The 19,337-nt window shown below is 38.1% G+C and overlaps 1 protein-coding gene across 5 annotated transcripts in view; it reads left to right on the top strand.

Annotated features, from left to right (window-relative positions):
* Positions 1-19,337, top strand: part of LOC124249818 (zinc finger protein 850-like) — a 32,647-nt gene that overhangs the window by 1,690 nt on the left and 11,620 nt on the right. For 2 of the 5 annotated variants that reach the window (XM_046681233.1, XM_046681232.1), the window contains exons 2-5: positions 3,684-3,768; positions 5,676-5,756; positions 5,922-6,048; positions 6,310-6,405. In XM_046681233.1, the coding sequence (XP_046537189.1) occupies positions 5,751-5,756; positions 5,922-6,048; positions 6,310-6,405 (229 nt within the window). In that variant the 5' untranslated portion in view covers positions 3,684-3,768; positions 5,676-5,750. Of the gene's footprint in view, positions 1-3,089; positions 3,258-3,683; positions 3,769-5,675; positions 5,757-5,921; positions 6,049-6,309; positions 6,406-19,337 lie in introns of those variants that run through there. The other 3 variants (XM_046681235.1, XM_046681234.1, XM_046681237.1) reach the window with 2 other exon arrangements.

Below are 19,337 nucleotides of genomic sequence, written 5' to 3'. Positions count from 1 at the left end.
CATAATGGGGGCCTTAGGGTTAGACCCAAGGACCCAGTTTCCTATCTATCCCTCTGTCTTAGTATTAATTTGGCAGTTTCTCCTGTGTGCCAGATCTCCTCTAAGATCTCTGCTGGCCGAGTGAGGCAAATACAAGAGCCTTTATCATAACAGCCGAGTTGTTGAAAATAAGATTAGTGCATATGTAGCATCACACACCACAGTCCTGGTACTGAAAGCCATGCCGTTTATGAGAAGGTGTTGGTTAGTCTCGTTCCAAGGAGGTGATAAGATCTTTCACTTTGCCAGTGTTTTTGGAGTAGGAATGAGACTGGGGGCTTGATCAAAGAGTTCTACACCAGTAGGACCAGGGATTTGTCACGTAATCTGTGAATAAACACTTGGACCAGTTTCCAGGTCTATTTTGAATTAAATGTTCAAATGGTCCTCATTGGGGTTCTCAACCTGGAGTCCGCGGACTCCCCCACTGGACTTCTAAAGGGAAGGCGGACTGTAATGATGATCACTAAGGCTTACAAAAAAGGAGAACCATGGATAGATCTAAAAGCAGAGAGTATAACACCTTGCGACAACCCTTGAGATAATCACATCCAAAATTAGTTTTCATAAATAGGGAAATTTTAAATAAATCCCACTATAAGGGAGCATTTTATGCAGCTGATTAAAACTATGTTTGAGATAGAGCATATGCATTTTCATTATTATGAGTAACATTAAGCAACAGTAAAATAAATAGAAATACTCAAGAAATTGTTATATTTAAATCGCCCCCGTATTTTTTAGGAAGAGAAGTATTTGTAAGAGGGCCAAAGGCATGTGAAGTCCGCAGAATGATGAAGCTTCAGAGCTCTTAATTTGCAGCTCAGTAAATCTCAAAACACGTCTTAAACAGTGTCAAGCTCCTCAGAAGCTCCCTGAAGATTCACTTTAAGGAAATAGATGTCCTAAAAGGCAGATTATGAATAATAGGGGAAAACTATTTTCAGTCGGCAGAACTAGGCTCCTTGACTCCTCCAGTATCACTTCCTAGAAGAGATCTCTCTGAATAGAATGTAGCCATTTGTCCACCCAGCTAGCAGATGATGACCACATCCACAAATCCTTCCTTCCTCTGAAATGGCAGACTTTCTTCTTCTCCAGAGGCCTATACTCCCATATTGCCCTGGTTGGGGTGGGGATGGCAAAGGGGCAAAGAGAAGGGGGCTAAGGTGATCAAAACATTGTAGGTGGACAACATGTACACAGAATTGCTTAGGCAATGTTGTGTCTCATTCTAGACTTCATACAGCAATTAATTAGACTGTAAAACATCTACAGTTTGGAACTCTAGGTAGACAATTTATTATTGGGAGCAAGGGAGCAGTTCTAGACAGTGGAGAGAAAGTGGTAAGCCTGTGCTCAGCTAAGTGAGAGAAACTCAGAAGTTGGAAACCGTGCACATGAAAGTTCAGCTGGTCCCCATCTAGGCCACAGCCATCTCTCATTTGATCTTGCAATAGCGTATCACTGGTCCCCCTGCTTCCTTCATTGCCTCCTTAAATTCCTTAGCACAGCAGCCAAGGTGATTCCTCCAAAATGTAAGTTGGATTATGTCACTCCTTGACTTAAAACTTTCTGTGGCTTTCCATCTTAGAATAAAAACCAAAGTTTCTGCAGTGGTGTACATAGCCCTGTGTGATCTGTTTCTGTTCTGACTTTAGCTTCTGTAATTTTTTTTATAACTTAATTCTGCCTCCTCTGCATTTGAGCTTGCTCGTCCCCCCGCCTGGAATTTTCGTACTCCCAACATCTGCATCACTTACTCCTTCACGTCTTCAAGACTTGCCTCACATGTCAACAAACTGGAAAAGCCCTCCTTGACCACCCTGTATAAAACAGCGTCTTCACCATGTACTTCCTATCTCTCTTATCCTATTTGATTTTTCTCCGTAGCTCTTAGTACCATTTTTTTACCAAGATATAATTGATATGTAACATTATACTAGTTTCAGGTGTACAACCTAATGATTCAGTGTATGTCTATATTGTGAAATGATCACCTCAGTAAGTCTAGTTAACATCCATCACCACACATAGTTAGAAATTATTTCTTGTGATGAGAACTTTTAAGATCTACTCTCTTAGCACCTTTCAAATATACAATACAGTATTATTAACTGCAGTCACCATGCTGTACGTTACATCCCCAGGACTTATTTATTTTAAAAACTAGAAGTTTATGCCTTTTGACCACATTTACCCATTTCACCCACCCGCCACCTCCCCGCCCCCCACCTCTGGCAACTGCCAATCTATTCTCTGTATCTATGAGTTTGGTTTTTTTTTTTCAGATTCCATATATAAGTGAGATCATACGGTATTTGTCTTTATCTGTCTGACTTAGCATAATGCCCTCGAGTTCCATCCATGTTGTCAGAAATGGCAAGATTTCCTTTGCTATGGCTGCGTAGTATTCCACTGTATATATACACCATGTTTTCTTTATCCATTCGTTTGCTGATGGACTCAGGTTGCTTCCATGTCTTGGCTATTGTAAATAATGCTGCAGTGAACATGGATGGGGGTGCAGATATTTTTTTGAGTCACTGTGTGTGTTTTCTTGAGATAACTACCCAGAAGTGGATTTGCTGGATCCTATGGTAGTACTGTTTTTAGTGTTTTGAGGAATCTCTGCATATTTTCTATAGTGGCTGCACCAATTTACATTTCCACCAATGGTGCACAAGGGTTCCCTTTTCTCCACATCTCCGCTAATGCTCATTATTTGTTGTCTTTTTGTTAATAGCCATTCTAATAGATATGAAGCAATATTTCACTGTGGTTTTGATTTGCATACCAATTTTTAAATGTATTTATGTGTTTGTGTCCATCATCTACAACAAAATCTAAAGTATATCTCTGTGGTGTTCCAAGGACAGTGAGGGGGTGGACAGGGAATTTAGTATGGTTTCTTACTGTAGCAGTGGCAGGCTAGGCTAGGCCATGCTGTGTTAACAACACCTAAATGTCAGTATCTTAACGTGACAGGTTTATTTCTCATTCAGCATGGGCTGTGTCTATACTCTTGTCTTCCTTTCTGTCTAGTTTGTGTGGCCAGGTACTCAAGGCCTTGCAGTCTTTGGCATGGGTTGGGCAGCCCCTGCTTAGACTCGATGGTTCTAAATATAGCCAGGAAGAAGCCAAGAGATTTTATATCTCGAGCCTGGTGCAGAAGCCTCTGGAAGTCTTTGCCTAGGAGCTGAACATGTGCAAGTATGGTGGGTTTCTAGCTTGAGGACTCCCCCTTTGACTTAGGCTGTAACTTCAGTAACTCTCCTTGGGGAAGCTTGGCTGCACCTGCAAAGGGGGAACTGTAATGAGGCCGTTATTGTTGTGCCCGCTGAGGTCCAGATCACCTTCTTGAGATTAGGGTAATGGTCTGCCTGAGTCCCTCCTGCAGAGGTGCCTGGGCCCCTCTCAGTGCCGGAGCACATCTGCCCTGAATCCATCCTGCTGTTCTTGGGTTCCCCAAGCTTAGGGAAGGGCCGGGATTTGTATACACCCCTTTTAGTTGCCATCAGAGTGTGTGTTTGTGTGTGTGTGTTGGGTGGGGAAGGTAGGGGTAGGCAGCATAGCAAGGAACTGGAAGGGGAGTGTGGAGTTCTTTGGGGCATATCTGGGAGTTATTTTTTCTTTCTCCACAGCTGCTTTCTTGGGATGCTATACTTTTCCAAGAGAGGAATCCAGAGAAATACAGCTTGGGTTACAATTTTAAAAGCCATGCTCCAGGTGAGTTATTTCTTCTCTGAAAAATAGTGTCTTTTAAACTGTTTTAACTACTTGACATACAGTTTCAGGTTTACAACATAATGATCAGACATTTGTCTATATTGTGAAATGGTCACCACAGTAAGTCTAGTTAACATCTATTACCATATAATAGAAATTTTTTTTTCTTGTGGTGAGAACTTTTAGGATCTATTCTCTTAGCGACTTGCAAATATGCAATACAGTATTATTAACTGTAGACACCATGCTGTGTATTATGACCCCCATGACTTATTTATTTTATTGAAATACAGTGTCTTGGTTTTTTTCTTTTTTTATTTGCGTGAACATTTATTTTCTTTATCTAGAAACTTCCTTGCCCAGCTGAGCTCCATCCATGAACCCATCCTCCATCCTTCCAGTCTGTCAGGGAGTCAGTGGTGGTGCCCAGCGGCATGGGCTTGTCCCTTTGTGTCCCACTCTGACTGTTCACATTTGTGTGCAGTGCTCCAAGGCGGAGCCTAAGCACCTTCCAGTGCGGGCAGGAGCAGAGCTTCCCTTATCAGACTGTGGCTTAATGAAGCGGAAAGGACTGTCGAGTGGGATAACTGATCTTCACAAGCCTATTTACTTTTCCTTAATTTTTGAGTTCCCCCTTTAAAAAAAGATGAAGTATTGGGGCCAGCCCCGTGGCAGAGTGGTTAAGTTTGCACGCTCTGCTTCGGAGGCCCAGGGTTTCGCCAGTTCAAATCCTGGGCGCGGACATGGCACCACTCATCAAGGCATGCTGAGGTGGCGTCCCACATGCCACAACTAGAAGGACCCACAACTAAGAATACACAAGTATGTACCAGGGGGCTTTGGGAGAAGAAGGAAAAATAAAATCTTTTAAAAAAGGTGAAGTATTTCATACTCAAAAGAATAATAGAGGGCCGGCCTGGTAGCACAGCGATTAAGTTCGCACCTTCCGCTTCTCAGCGGCCTGGGGTTCGCTGGTTTGGATCCCGGGTGCAGACATGGGACCGCTTGGCATGCCATGCTGTGGTAGGTGTCCCACGTATAAAGTAGAGGAAGATGGGCATGGATGTTAGCTCAGGGCCAGTCTTCCTCAGCAAAAAGAGGAGAATTGGCAGTAGTTAGCTCAGGGCCACTCTTCCTCAAAAAAAAAAAAAAAAAAAGAATAGAACATTTATGTACCTAACAAGACCCTTTTGCACCGTGCCCTCCCTCTCAAAGGGTAACCTGTAAAGACAATTTTGTAGTCTTCATTTTCTTGCTTTTCATAATTGTTTCACTGAATATCCCTGAACAGTATACTATTAGGTTTTCTATAGTTTTGAACTTTTTAACAGGTAAGATTAGCCAGATGCCTAAGTTTTTGAGAATTGTAAATTTTCAAAGCTGTAAAGGAACTCAGAGATCTTGTTCAATCTAAATATCCAAAATAATGGAATGATTATGTCTTGCCTTCCTAAGATGAAAGATACAACCAGTTAAAAAAATTTATTAAAGAATTTGCATTATTAGGAAAAATGCTTATGATTTTGTCTAACAATGGAGATCCTTAGTATTTTCTGTACATCTTAATTATATCAAAGTCCTATTGTGTGTGATAGAGTTTTCGCTTGTTTGTTTGGTAAATATTTTAGAAAGATTCTGTCTTCCTTTAAGAAGTAAGAAGAAAAAGCAAAGGGAGGAGCTCATATTTAAGAGTTTATTGTAAGTAGTAATTAGTATATCAGATGTTCACTATAAAATTCTTTCAACTTTGCTGATGTTTGAAAGTTTCCACAATAAAAATATTGGTAAGTCATGAATGATCATGGAAATAAATAGTAATTTGCCAGACCTACAGGTTGCTGTGTGTTTTTGTGCTCTTTCATTTATTGGGGAAACTACAAGTAAATGTGTGTTCTATTCACTCCTAGCCCTAGCCATGGGATAATGGGAATGTCTCATTGTATGAAGGAGGTTTGTCTGCAGCAACAGGAATATTCAAGAAGATGGAGGTACTTTGTTCTCATCACACTGATCTTTTTACTCCGCCCTGTCCTTGGCCTCGCCCATTTGCTTAGTGTATTTTCTCCATCCCTCAGTGTCCTTTTCCATCTCTTCTTTCATCTTAAAAATGTTTCCTTTAATTTCAACAGTACTACGTGGTTTTGTCCTTTTAGGGGTTGGTGATGTTCAGGGATGTGGCTGTGGACTTCTCTCAGGAGGAGTGGGCGTGCCTGGACCCTGCTCAGAGGGGTTTGTACAGAGATGTGATGCTAGAGAACTACCACAACCTGGTCTCACTCGGTAGGGATAACTATCCCCAAGTTACTTATGAATTTTGGGTGCATCTTTCAGTTGTCTGGGTGGATTTCTACTGATTTCCTAGGGAATTATTTTGTGATCTATAGATGAGGAGATGGGCAGCTTTTGTGGAGCCTTTATCTTCTCCAGGCTTCAGACCTTTACACCTGCCTCTTGTCCTTCAGGTAGTTGCCTGTGTTTTGAGGACTGGGTTTGAATTCAGGAATAGCATGATTGTGTCTTATTACTTTTTCTTATAAACAGGACTTTCTCTTTCTAAGCCTGATGTGATTTCCTTATTGGAGCAAGGGAAAGAGCCCTGGATGGTTTCGAGGAACATGGCGGGAGGATGGTGCCCAGGTGAGTAACAGTTGAACAGACTGGGAAAGACACTGCAGTTAAGAACCCAGCTGGTGAGGAGGCAGCACCTTAAAGGTATTAATGAGGAATCTCTTCCTTGAAGGCCCATCCAGGGGTTTTGGAGAAAAGGCCTAAGACACATGGAAAAAAGGAAAGACCTTTCCTGTTACCCCCACCTGTACTCTCCATGCTACTGATCTGTCAGAATTCCCTCCAATTTTAAAGCCCTTTTTCTTCAGGAGCCATCCTGTTTCATATAACTTGGATCCACTTCTTTCCCTTTTAAATTTAAACTTGTGTGTGTGGTTTTTTTTAACCTCTTAAAATGCATTTTTTGGGAATATTGGCCCTAAGCTGACATCTGTATCAGTCTTCTCCATTTGCATGTGGGATGCCACCACAGCACGGCCTGATGAGCAGTGTGTAGGTCCGCACCTGAGATCTGAACTCATGAACCCCAGGCTGCCGAAGCAGAGCGCGCGACCCCAACCACTATGCCATCAGGCTGGCCTCTAAAGTACATTTTAGGCTCTACTGTTCATCTGTCCTACTGATCTTTAACTTTTCCTTCTTTTTCTTTCTCAGTTTTGCTTTGATGCAGGAATTTCGTGCATTAATGGATATGCATTCACTTTTAATTAGTGTTTATTGACTTAAAAACAATTAGTGCAGCCTTTTTTTCTTGGTGGGTGGGAGTTAAAGAAGTATGTAAGCTATTAAGAGAGAGTCTAATAAAGAGTCTAGAACATGTCCATAAATAACTTCCAGAAAGTAGACTCAAGCATAAGGCTTCTAATATAGTGCTTAGAAGACAGAGCTGAAGCTAGAAATATGGGAGAGTGCCAGGAGAAAAGGACATGCCTGCTTTTAGGAGGAAAAAGTATGCAGAAATGATTGAAGATAATAAGTAAATTATAGAAGATTTAGGTGTCAAGGAAAAGCAAGAGATCCATTTTCAAACAAGTTGGTGACATTCTTTTTTTTTTTTTAAAGATTTTATTTTTTTCCTTTTTCTCCCCAAAGCCCCCTGGTACATAGTTGTATATTCTTTGTGGTGGGTCCTTCTAGTTGTGGCACGTGGGACGCTGCCTCAGCGTGGCTTGATGAGCAGTGCCATGTCCGCGCCCAGGATTCAAACCAATGAAACACTGGGCTGCCTGCAGTGGAGCGCACAAACTTAACCACTCAGCCACGGGGCCAGCCCCATTCAAACAAGTTGGTGACATTCTTAATGTGGGCAAAAATTGTGTTGTAAGTAGCATAGACTGAGGGATTTTTCTTTTGAAATATGAGAAAAATAAGGCTTTTTATTTTTTTTAAATGTGCTTTTAAGTAATGGAAATACTATCCATTTTTAAAAGTGTTCTAATTGTAGGATATGGAGGATTTCCTTTTAGTTTTTTTCACAGAACATTACAAATGTGTTTAAAAATTTTTTTATTGTATTACGTAAATTTTCAAATATGCACCAGGATAGCGGCCTGGATACCCATGAATCCATTTCCTAGCGTCAGGATTATCAGTTTTCCAGTCTTGTTTCATTTCTCCCCATTGACCTCTGTTCCCCCACCCTGAGGTATTTTAAAGCAAGTCCCAGATGGCACATATTTAAGTGCTATTAAACAATAGGTTGCTTTTCGCAGTTTCTTCTATTTAAAATTACTCCTCTGATGAATCCTTATTTAGATGGGTATTTTCGTATTTGATTCTTAGATGTGAGATTCTTGGGCCAAAAAGTTTAAACCTTTTAAAGCTCCTGATACTCCAGTGCAGAAATAGCATCATCCAGTGATGCCGACTTGTCCAGCTCAATTCGGACAAGTATTAATAGTCGGTTAGTTAATTGAAAAGGTTAAAGTGAAAAAAAAGTATGGTATGCCATAACCATTTTATTTTTACTGAAAAGATTTAATTGCAGATTTTTTACCCATTTTCTGATGTCTGGGCCAGGTGTTTTCTTTGCAAACAGCTTCCCTGTTTGGAGTTCTGCCTTATCTTTCACACGTACTAAACCCGTGAGGCATGAATTGTAATTTCACCTTTTGGTTTTTTACGTGAAGGGACAACATAAAGATTCTTGCAATCCCGTGTGAATAGAGAATCCTCTGGAGCTGTGTTGTCCTATGTGGTAACCACCAGCTACTGTGGCTGTTTAAATTTAACTTTAATTAAAATAAAATAAAATAAAACTTCAGTTCTTCAGGTGCACTAGCCATATTTCATGTGCTTAGTAGTCACATGTCGCCGCTGGCTGCCATGTTGGACAGTGCAGATTTGGAACATTTCCATCGTTTTTAAAAAGTTCTGTTGCATTTCTGTCATTGTAGGCTGTTCCTCTCCTGTGCACAAGTTTTTCAGTGTTGATTTATCTCCTTGTAATTCAAGCTCGTTTTTTTAGTGATTGGCCTGTATGAAGTCTTCCCAGAACATTCTACTTAATTTTTTTGTTTGAAAAACCTTTTTATTATGTAAGTTATGATATATGAAAAAGAATATATGTGAAATTTAAAGCATAACAACAAAAAATCCTGTGACTCTGCCATACAACCCAAGAACTAGAACTTTACAGTGCCATGGCACCTAACTTGTGCTCATTTTTTATTGTATTTTTCTGCCTCCCCAGTGTCCCCATAGCACCTAATCTGATTTTTGTGTTTATTATTCCTTTGATCCTTTTATATGATTTCATAATTTTATCATGTATGTCGGTATCCATAAGCAATGTATTTAGTTTTTCTGTTATTGAACATTATAAAAATGGTTTCATACTATATGGAGCATTCTCTGATCTGGCTTTTTTTCACTTGATATCATATTTATAGGCTTCACCCATGTCTTTGCATGTAGCTGTGGTTCATTAATTTTCATTGTAATATATTCTCCCATTATGTGACTATACCACAATTTATATATCTTTTCCCTGGCTCAATGTAATCTGGGTTGTTTTGAACCAAATTGCTATGAATATTCTTGTAAACCTCTGTTGTCGCTCATGTGTGTGAATTTCTCTAGGCTCTACCCCAGGAGTGGAATTTCTAGTTTGTAGGGTATGTAAATGTTCAACTTTTCAAGATAATGCCGAATTATTTTCAAAGTAGTCATCCCAATTTGCTCTTCCAGCACCAAAGTTTTCTTTGATGCATTTCCTCATTTGCACTTAGAATTTATAATCACACTTTAAAATTTGTGCCAATATAGTTATCTAGAGTTAGCCACACTCAAGGTGAAGGGCACAGTTCTCTAGACTGCCAGATTTGCTCAAGACTTCGACACCAGCTGAAAGTTCAAGGGGCCCACAGGGTGGCCCCCCTTTCAGATCACCTGGCTGTAAATTTGGGGATCTTCATGGATTCCCTGAAGTTTGATAATTTGCCAGAACAACTCTCAGAACTCAGGAATACACTTTACTTATGATTAGTTTGATTATAGCGTAAGAATGCCAGCAAAAGGATCAGGACCAACCAAGGGAAGAGACACATAGAGCGGAATCTGGGGGCTTTCCAAATGCAAAGCTTCCACGTCCTCAGGAATGTTTTGCCCTCCTGTCATTGACGTGTGACAGTATGCGTGGAGTACTGCCAACCCAAGATGCTCAGCTGAGCTTCAGTGTCCGAAGTTTTCATTGAAGCTTCATTACACAGGCATGATTGATTGAATTATTGTCCTTGTGGTTGAACTCAACCTCCAGCCCCCTCTCCGTCTTTGGAGGCTCGTTCTGCCTGGCCCAAAGACCCAACCCTCTAATCATATAGTTCATCTTTCTGGCACGGGGCAGCCCCCACTGGGAGTCACTGAGTTAGCATAAACTGTCAGATGTGGTCTAAGGGGCCCACTGTGAGTAACAGAGACACTCCCATCACTGGAGAAATTCCAAGGCTGTAGAGACTACCTCCCAGGAGCCAGGACAAAGGCCAGACCTCTCTTATGGAAAGTTAATTCTTCACTGTACAGTAGTGAATGCAAAATTCTACATTTTCCCACTTGTTATTAGGTTGAACTTTTTTTCTTTGGTGAGGAAGATTGGCCCTGAGCTAACATCTATTGCCAATCTTCCTCTTTTTGCTTGAGGAAGATTGTTGCTGAGCTAATATCTGTGGCAGTTGTCCTCTATTTTGTATATGGGATGCCACCACAGCATGGCTTGGTGAGCGGTATGTACATTTGCACCCTCAGGATCCGAACCCATGAGCCCCCAGCTGCTGAAGTGGAGTGTGGAAACTTAACCACTACACCACCAGGCAGGCTCCTGAACATTTTTTAAAAAGTATATTTGCAGGCATCCCATGTATAAAAAGTGAAGGAAGATGGGCATGGATGTTAGCTCAGGGCCAGTCTTCCTCAGCAAAAAGAGGAAGATTGGCAGCAGGTGTTAGCTCAGGGCTAATCTTCCTCAAAAAATAAAATAAAATTAAATTAAATTAAAAAGTGTATTTGCTGTTTGTACTTCTTTTTTAAGTGAAATTTTGCCATGTTTTCTGCTAGGTTGGTTAGGTTTATTTTCTTAATAATTAATTTGTAGGAGTTACTTATTTGTTTACTTAAAATTGTGGTAAAATATGAATAACCATGTTTACTACCACTTTAACCTTATTTGAGTGTAAATTTAGTGGCATTAAGTACATTCACATTGTTGTGCAACCATCACTATATTTGTCTCTAGAACTTTTTCATCTTCCCAAAATGAAACTGTGTACTCATTAAATAATAACTCTCAGTTCCTCTCTCCCCCCAGGCCCTGGCAACCACCATTCTACTTTCTGTTTATATGAATTTCACTACTCTGGGTATCTCATATGAGTTGAATCATACAATGTTTGTCCTTTTGTGACTGGCTTATTTCACTTAGCGTAATGTCCTCAAGGTTCACCCATGTTGTAGCATGTGTCAGGATTTCCTTTTTAAGGTTGATTAATATTTCGTTGTATGCATTTACCACATTTTCTTTATCCATTCATCCATCGATGGATGCTTGGATTGCTTCCATCTTTTGGCTCTTGTGAATGATACTACTAGGAACATGGGTGTACAAATAGCTGTTTGAGTCCCTGCTTTTAAGGTTTTGGGTATATACCCAGAAGTGGAATTGCTGGATCATCTGGTAATTGTATGTTTAAGGTTTTGAGGACCTGCCACACTGTTTTCCACAGTGGCTGCACCATTTTACATTCCCACCAGCAAGGGCTAAAACTATAAAATACTCAGAAGAAAGCAGTGCACAAGGGTTCTGATTTCTCCACATCCTTGCCAACACTTTTCTGTTGTTTTTTTTTAATAGCCATCTTAAATGGGTGTGAAGTGGTATCTCATTGTGGTTTGGATTTGCATTTCCCTAATTATTAGTGATGTTGAGTACCTTTTCATGTGCTCATTAGCTATTTGCATATCTTTTTTGAAAAATGTCTATTCAAGTCCTTTGTCCATTTTAAATTTGGATTGTTTTTTCTGTTGTTCAGATATTTTCACCCATTCTTTGGGTATCCTTTTCCCTCTATTGATGGTGTGTCTCACTCTGTTTGGGCTGCTATAACAAAATACCAGAGACTGAGTAACTTATGAACAACATTTATTTCTCACAGTTCTGGACGCTAGAAGTCCAGAATCATGGTGCCAGCATGGTTGGGTGAGGCTCCTCTTCCTGTTTCATAGCTGGTACCTTCTCACTGTGTCCTCAAATGGTGGAAGGACTAGGGATCTCTCTGGAGCCTTTTATAAGGCACTAATTCCATTCATGAGGGCTCCACCCCCATGACATAAGCACCGCCCAAAGGCCCCACTTCTAATACCATCACTTCAGGCATTAGGATTTCAACATGAATTTTGGGGGGACATAAACATTCAGACCATAGCATGGTGTCCTTTAATGCACAAAAGTTTTAAATTTTGATGAAGTCCAGTTTATCTGTTTTTTCTTCTGTTGCCTAACTTTTGGTATCATATCCAAGAAATCATTGCCAAATTCAACATCATAAAGCGTTTCCTCTAAGCTTTCTTCTGAGTATTTTATAGTTTTAGCTCTTGATTTTTTTTTTTTATGGTAAACTAAATTTATTTAGAGCTTTTTTTCCCCTGGGAAATTAAAAATTCTAAACAAATGATCTCATTTTTCCATCAGCCTTCTTGTAAAGAAGGTAGGCTATGAGTATTTTCCCCATCCTTAAAATAGGGATTGTAATCTTGATTTGTCCATAACACAGGCTTAGTTGTAGTACAGAGAAGTAAATCTTGGGTTTCCTGTTCTTAGTGTAGGGCTTTGTATTTTTTATAATCAGATGAGAATGGCCATGTTATTCTTAGCACTTCAGTCTTGTGAAGGAGATCAAATTTGGTCAGGTTCCACTTGTTTACATGCTTCATATGGACTGTAAGATTTTAGTTTCTGACCTCCTCTTTCCCTACTTTTATTTTTTATTTATTTATTTATTGAGTTAATGATAGGTTACAATCTTGTGTGATTTCAGTTGTACATTAATGTTTGTCAGTCCTGTTGTAGGTGCACCACTTCACCCTTTGTGCCCACAACCCCCCCCCCCCCCCTTTTCCCTGGTATCCACTAATCTTAGCTCTTGATTTTTTGATCTGCTGATTTCTACTTTCATTGTGATTGGAAAAGATACTTAGTATAATTTCAGTGTTTTCACATTTATTAAGACTTGTTTTATAGCTTAACATATGGTCTATACTGAGAATGTTCCATGTGCATGTGAGAAGGAGCATTCTGCTGCAGTTGGGTAGAATGTTCTGTGTATGTCTGTTATGTCCATTTGGTTTAGTATTGTACAAGTCCTCTGTTTCCTTACTGATTTCCTCTCTGGTTTTTCTATCTATTATTGAAAGTGAAATACTGAAGTATTTTACCATTATTGTAGAGCTGTCTGTTTCTCCCTTCAATTCTGTCACTGTTTCATATATTTTGGGGCTCTGATGTTTGCTGCATATATGTTTATAATTGTATCTTCCTGATGAATTGGCTTTTTATCCTTAAAAACCTCCCTTTATCTCTAGTAATACTTTTGTTGTTGTCATAAGCCCATTTTTCTGATATTGGTATATCCACTCTAGCTTACTTAACGTTACTGTTTGAATGGTTTATTTTTATCCATTCTTCAATTTTCAACCTATTTGTATCTTTCAACCTAAACCATGTTTCTTGGAGACAGCATATAGTTGGTTCTTGTTTTCTTATCCAGTGTGACAGCGTCTGCCTTTGGATTGGAGTGTTTAATCCTTTCACACTGAATGTTATTAATATGGTTGGATTTATTTCTGCTGTTTGGCTGTTTCATGTGTCTTATGGCTTTTTTGTTTCTCTGTTTCTTCTTTACTGACTTCTATATTTAGAAATTTTCTAGAGTACCATTTAAATTTATTTGTTAATTTTTTAACTTTATAATGGTTCCTCTAGAGACTACAAAATATATCTTAATTTATCAAAATCTACTTCAGATTAATACTAATGGAATTACCATAAAATACAGAACCTTTGCTCCAATGGTTCCATTTCCTTCCTGGTTCTTTGTGCTATTATGGTCAGATATATTGCCTCTATGTATGCTATAAATACAACAATAAATTGTTATAATTATTGCTTTATACAACTTAATGCCCTTTAAAGAGGCTTAAGAGAAGGCGAAAAAATAAATAGCACTTTTGTATATGCTACATGATTACAATTTCTGGTACTCTTCTTTCTGTGGATTCATTACCCACTGTTGTCATATCCTTGCTCCAGATACAGTTTCATCCTTCCCCACCCTTTGTATTAATTATTGTCAAATGTGTTACATCTTATACATTATAAGCCCAATGATACAATTTTATAATTATTGCTTTATGAAATTCTTTTTTAAATTAGTTAAGAAAAGAGGAAAAATTATGTATTTATGCTGCCTTTTATATCGAGCTACATGGTTACCTTACCAGTATTCTTTGTTTCTTCGTATAGATTCAAGTTACCATTTGGTGTCACTTCCTTTCAGCCTGAAGAACTAACTTTAGTATTTCTTGTAAGGTAGGCCTACTAGCAGCACATTCTCTCAATCTTTGTTTATCTGGAAATGTTTTTATTTCACTTTTATTTTTGAAGGATAGTTTCATTGGATATAGGATTCTTGGCTGACAGTTTTTCTCTTCACTTTTGAGTACTTCATTCTCGTGTTTTCTGGCTTCCATTGTATCTGATGAGAAATCAGCTGTTAATTTTATTGTCATTTCACTATACTTTTTCTTTTGTTTTTTATTAATATTTTTCTCCTGTTGCTTTCAAGGTTTTCTCTTTGTCTTTGAACAGTTTGGCTGTGATATGACTGGTTGTGGGTCTGTTTGTGTTTATCCTACTTGGAGTTCATTGAGCTTAAATCTGTAGATTGTTTTTTATCAAATCTGATATGTTCTTTCAAATATTTTTTCTGTTCTTTTCTCTCTTCTTTTCCTGGGACTTTCATTACATGTATGTTGCTACACTTGGTCTGTCTCACAGGTCTCTGGGACTCTGTTCATTTTTCTTCATTCCTTTTTCTTTGCGTTATAGCAATCTCTATTGTTCTATCTTAAAGGACACTGAATTTTTTTTCCACCAACTCACATGTAATATTGATCCCCCATAGTGAATTTTTCATTTCAGTTAGTGAACTTTGCAACTCCAGGATTTCTGTTTGTTTTTTCTTAATAATTTTTCTTTATTGATATTCTCTAATTAATGAGTCATTGTCCCTTATTTCTTAAGTATGATTTCCTTTGGTTCTTTGAAGCTATTTATAACTGCTCTGACGACTTTTTCTTGGCTTCCTGAGAGAGAGTTTCTATTGACTGCTTTTCCCCCTCATGAATGGATCCCACTTACCGTTTCTTTGCATGTTTCATGATTTTTGTTGAAAACTGAACATTGCAGATAATATAGTATAGCAACTCTGATCTCTCCAGGTGTAGTAATTGCTATTTTTATTTTTTTATTTTAAAATTTGTTTAGTGACTTATCTGGACTAATTCTGTAGTCTGTTTTCCTACAGTGTGTGGCCACTGATGTCTCTGCTCAGTTTTTTTTAAAATTACTTTTATTGTTAAGCCTAGTGCAAAGTTTTTACCTAGCAATTTATTTACTTTAGTGGCTATGTATAATTCTGGTTTTCTATTTGATCATGAGTAAATTTTAGTGATTTATATTTTTCCTCGGCATTTGTCTATTTCATAAAAAGTTTCAATATTATCGGCATCAAGTTGTTACGTACTTTAGTTATATCTTTAAAATCTGTAGTTTCTTTGGCTATATTTTCTTTTTTTTGAACTCATATGAGTATTTATCCCTCCTCTTTTTCTTTATCTTTCTCACGAGAGGTTTGCCAGTTTCATTAGTCTTTTCAAAGAACTAACTTTGGGCTTGCTGGCCCTCTGTTTCTTCCCAAAGCTATCTTTACTCACACTTTACATAAGATAACTTATCAATTGTTCATATCAATCTGTCTATGTATATATTTAAATATATATAGTTTTTTTCCCCACTGATTTATTTAGGAGTAGAATGGGGGAAATAATGGCAATTATGGGGGAATTAAGCCTTCTAGCAAGACATTCTTGAGTCTGCCACTAGCAGGAAAATAGGGATGTATACAAGTGTTAGGGAGTGAGGGACCCTATCTTTTACTCTAACTGCCGCACTTACTGAAATTCCATATGATGGATCTAGCCCTTTGGGTTAACAAGAGTCCTCTATTTACCAGTTACCTTAGAGTTAGCATATTCCAATGGATGCCTACCAATATTTGTCCATCAGATAAAAACTAAAAACTAAAAGGATGGGAATATTCATTGCTGGCTAGGGAACAGACACTCTCTTACACTGCTGGTAAGAATAAAACTAGTACATTAAAAGTGAAAATGTGCCTACCCTTTGAATGAGTAATCTCACTTTTAGAACCTATTCTACAGAAATAATAGTAGTAGCTAACGATATATTATACAGAAGTATAAGATTTCTTGGAATAGCCGTAACAATCTAAAAGTGCATTAATGGGGAAACTTAAATATGTATATCCACACAATGGGATGTTATGCAGCTTATTAAAGGAAATGAAATAAATCTGTAAATAGTAACGTTATAATTACCCCTGTTCTATTGTTATATGGGGAAAAAAGTTGCACACCAATATGTATAGGACAATTCTATTTTTGTAGAAAGACAAAAATACACACACATTTAGACACACCGTGCATGAATGGGTGAATAAATATGTTGATATGCATAAAGTTGGAAAAAAGTGGGGAAAGAAACAACTTCAGTCAACAATTTATATACCTTTGGGGGTAAGAAATCATGTGTTCCTAATAAACATTTGCAAATGTAACTCTTCTTGGAAATAGGTTATTCAGTGTGTTGAAAGTATAACTGAGACCTTAGAGGACAAGGGGGCACTTAAAAAAAAGTAACAGTGGCTAAAAACTCAGATATAAATAAAAAATATGTAGTTACTTTATTTACTAGTGGTATCAAGACTTTAATTTCTTTAAGCATTATTAAACACAATAATTTTCTTCTCTTTGAGGTTATTCTAATATCTGAAGTCTTTCAGTTCTGTTTCTGCCATTTTTTTCAAGTGGTACCTTGTCTCCTTGTATGTGTTAAAATTTTCTCTTATGAAGCACTCACTTTCCTTCGAACTTTATCTGTGAGAAATTTTTGAGGGTTGAATTGATTTTTCTCCAGAGAGATTTTTTGTTTGCTTTTTGCCTTTGCCCAAGACACAACCACTTTTATTTTACTTTTTTAGATTTAATTATTCAGTGAAGATTTATTGAGAGCCTTCTATATGCCAGACTCTTGGCAAAGATGTAAAGATTATTTTCGGAACCACTTTTAAATAAATTCTGCACTTTAGCTTTTTCAGACCATATAGGTCGGGTGAATTAAAACCACAAATGTGGGTGGAGGTCAGATTGTGGTTATAGGTTATCAGGAGAGATTTCTTTTGTCCTCTCCATCAGTTCCTAAATTGAATCAGGTGAGTTTCTTTGCTGTCATCTTCAGCACACTGGGATTTATATCTTGTTCCCTCATACACGAGGATGGAGCCCTTTGGAGTCCCAGCTTTAGGCAGGGTTTCTTATTAGCCTGGGCGATCCCTAGGCCATATCTTCTATCTTCTGTACCCTATACAGTCATCAGAGTAGTAGCTTGGGCGCCCCTACCAGAAGTCTCACAAGTTTTGACATGAAGAATTTTTATTATCGTCAGTTATAAAAAATTTCCACGATACTCTTTTTGACCCATTGAGCTTTTATAAGTATGTCTGTCTTTTTTCTTGTTTTTTTTAAATTTCCAAATATTTTTTATAGTTTTTTTATTATTGAGTTCTACCTTAATTGCACTCTAGTCAGTACTTACATGATCATGAGACCAGTTTCTGGAAATGTGTTAAGACCTCCTTCATGAACTGCTGAACTATCAGTTATTTAGAAGGATTCACATGTATCTGTACCTTCTTTTAATTGTTGCATGTAAAATTCTCTATATATTCAAAATAGCTAGCTTAATATAATCTTGAGGGGCTGGCCACGTGGCTGAGTGGTTAAGTTGGCGTGCTCCGCTTCGGTGGCCCAGGGTTTCACCGGTTCAGATCCTGGCCCGGAGATGACACCGCTTGTCAGGCCACGCTGAGGCAGCATCCCACATAGCACAACCAGAGGCACTCACAACTAGAATATGCAACTATGTATTGGGGGGATTTGGGGAGAAAAAGCAGGAAAAAAAAAAAGAAGATTGACAATAGTTGTTAGCTCAGATGCCAATCTTTTAAAAAAAATAATAATGTTGAGATCCTCTATATCCTTTTTTATTTTCTGTCTGCTTGACTTATTAATTGCTGAAAGAGGTGTATTGAGATCTCTCACAATCAAAGTGAAGCTTTAAACTTGTATTCTCTTAATTTTTGCTTTGCATATTTAGAGATTATTTTGTTGGATACTTACAAGTTTAGAATTATTATTTCTTTCTGGTGAATTGAATATTTTATCATTAGGTAGTGATCCTCTTTATTCCAAATAATGCTTTCATCGGGAAGTTTCCTTTTTCTGATGCTAATACCCCAGCTTTCTACCCTAGCCTGATTTTCATTTTCTTATTTTTTACTTCAATTTTGTGACTTCATGTGTTTGTTTTTTTCTTTTAATAGGATTTGGCTTTCTCTTTTCTTTAACTGTTTCATTTGTTATAATTACTGATGCATTTGAACTTTTTTTTAAGATTTTATTTTTTCCCTTTTCTCCCCAAAGCCCCCCGGTACACAGTTGTGTACTCCTAGTTGTGGGTCCTTCTAGTTGTGGCCTGTGGGACGCCGCCTCAGTGTGGCCTGACGAGCGGTGCCGTGTCCGTGCCCAGGATTTGAACTGGCGAAACCCCAGGCTGCCGCAGCAGAGCGTGTGAACTTAACCACTCGGCCATGGGGCCGGCCCCAGCATTTGAACTTGTTAAACATCTTATTTTGTCCTTTTTGTCCCACTTTCTCTGTTTTTATTTTTGTCTTATTTTGTGTTGTTTTGGATTGATTTGGAGTTTAAAAAATAAAATTTGCTCCAGTGTTTATTTTTACTCCACTGATTTGGAAGTTGAAAGCACAGACTCTGGAGCCAGACTGTTTGGATTCAAATTCTGGTTCTGCCATTTTTTTTTCAATTAACAATATATTTTGTATCCTTTCCATGACAATACATATAAATGTTTCAATTATTTATCTTTTATTGAGCTATAATTGACATACACAAATATATCAGTTTCAGGTATACAACATAATGATTTGATATATGTATGTATTGTGAAATGATCACCACAATGTCTACTTACCATCCATCACCATACAGTTACAGAATTTTTTTCTTGTGATGAGAACTTTTATGATTTACTCCCTTAGCAACTTTCAAATGTGCAGTACAGTATTAACAACTAT

Source organism: Equus quagga, chromosome 13 (assembly GCF_021613505.1).
Source record: "Equus quagga isolate Etosha38 chromosome 13, UCLA_HA_Equagga_1.0, whole genome shotgun sequence".
Classification (NCBI taxonomy): domain Eukaryota; kingdom Metazoa; phylum Chordata; class Mammalia; order Perissodactyla; family Equidae; genus Equus; species Equus quagga.
This window is presented reverse-complemented; position numbering and strand designations above follow the sequence as displayed.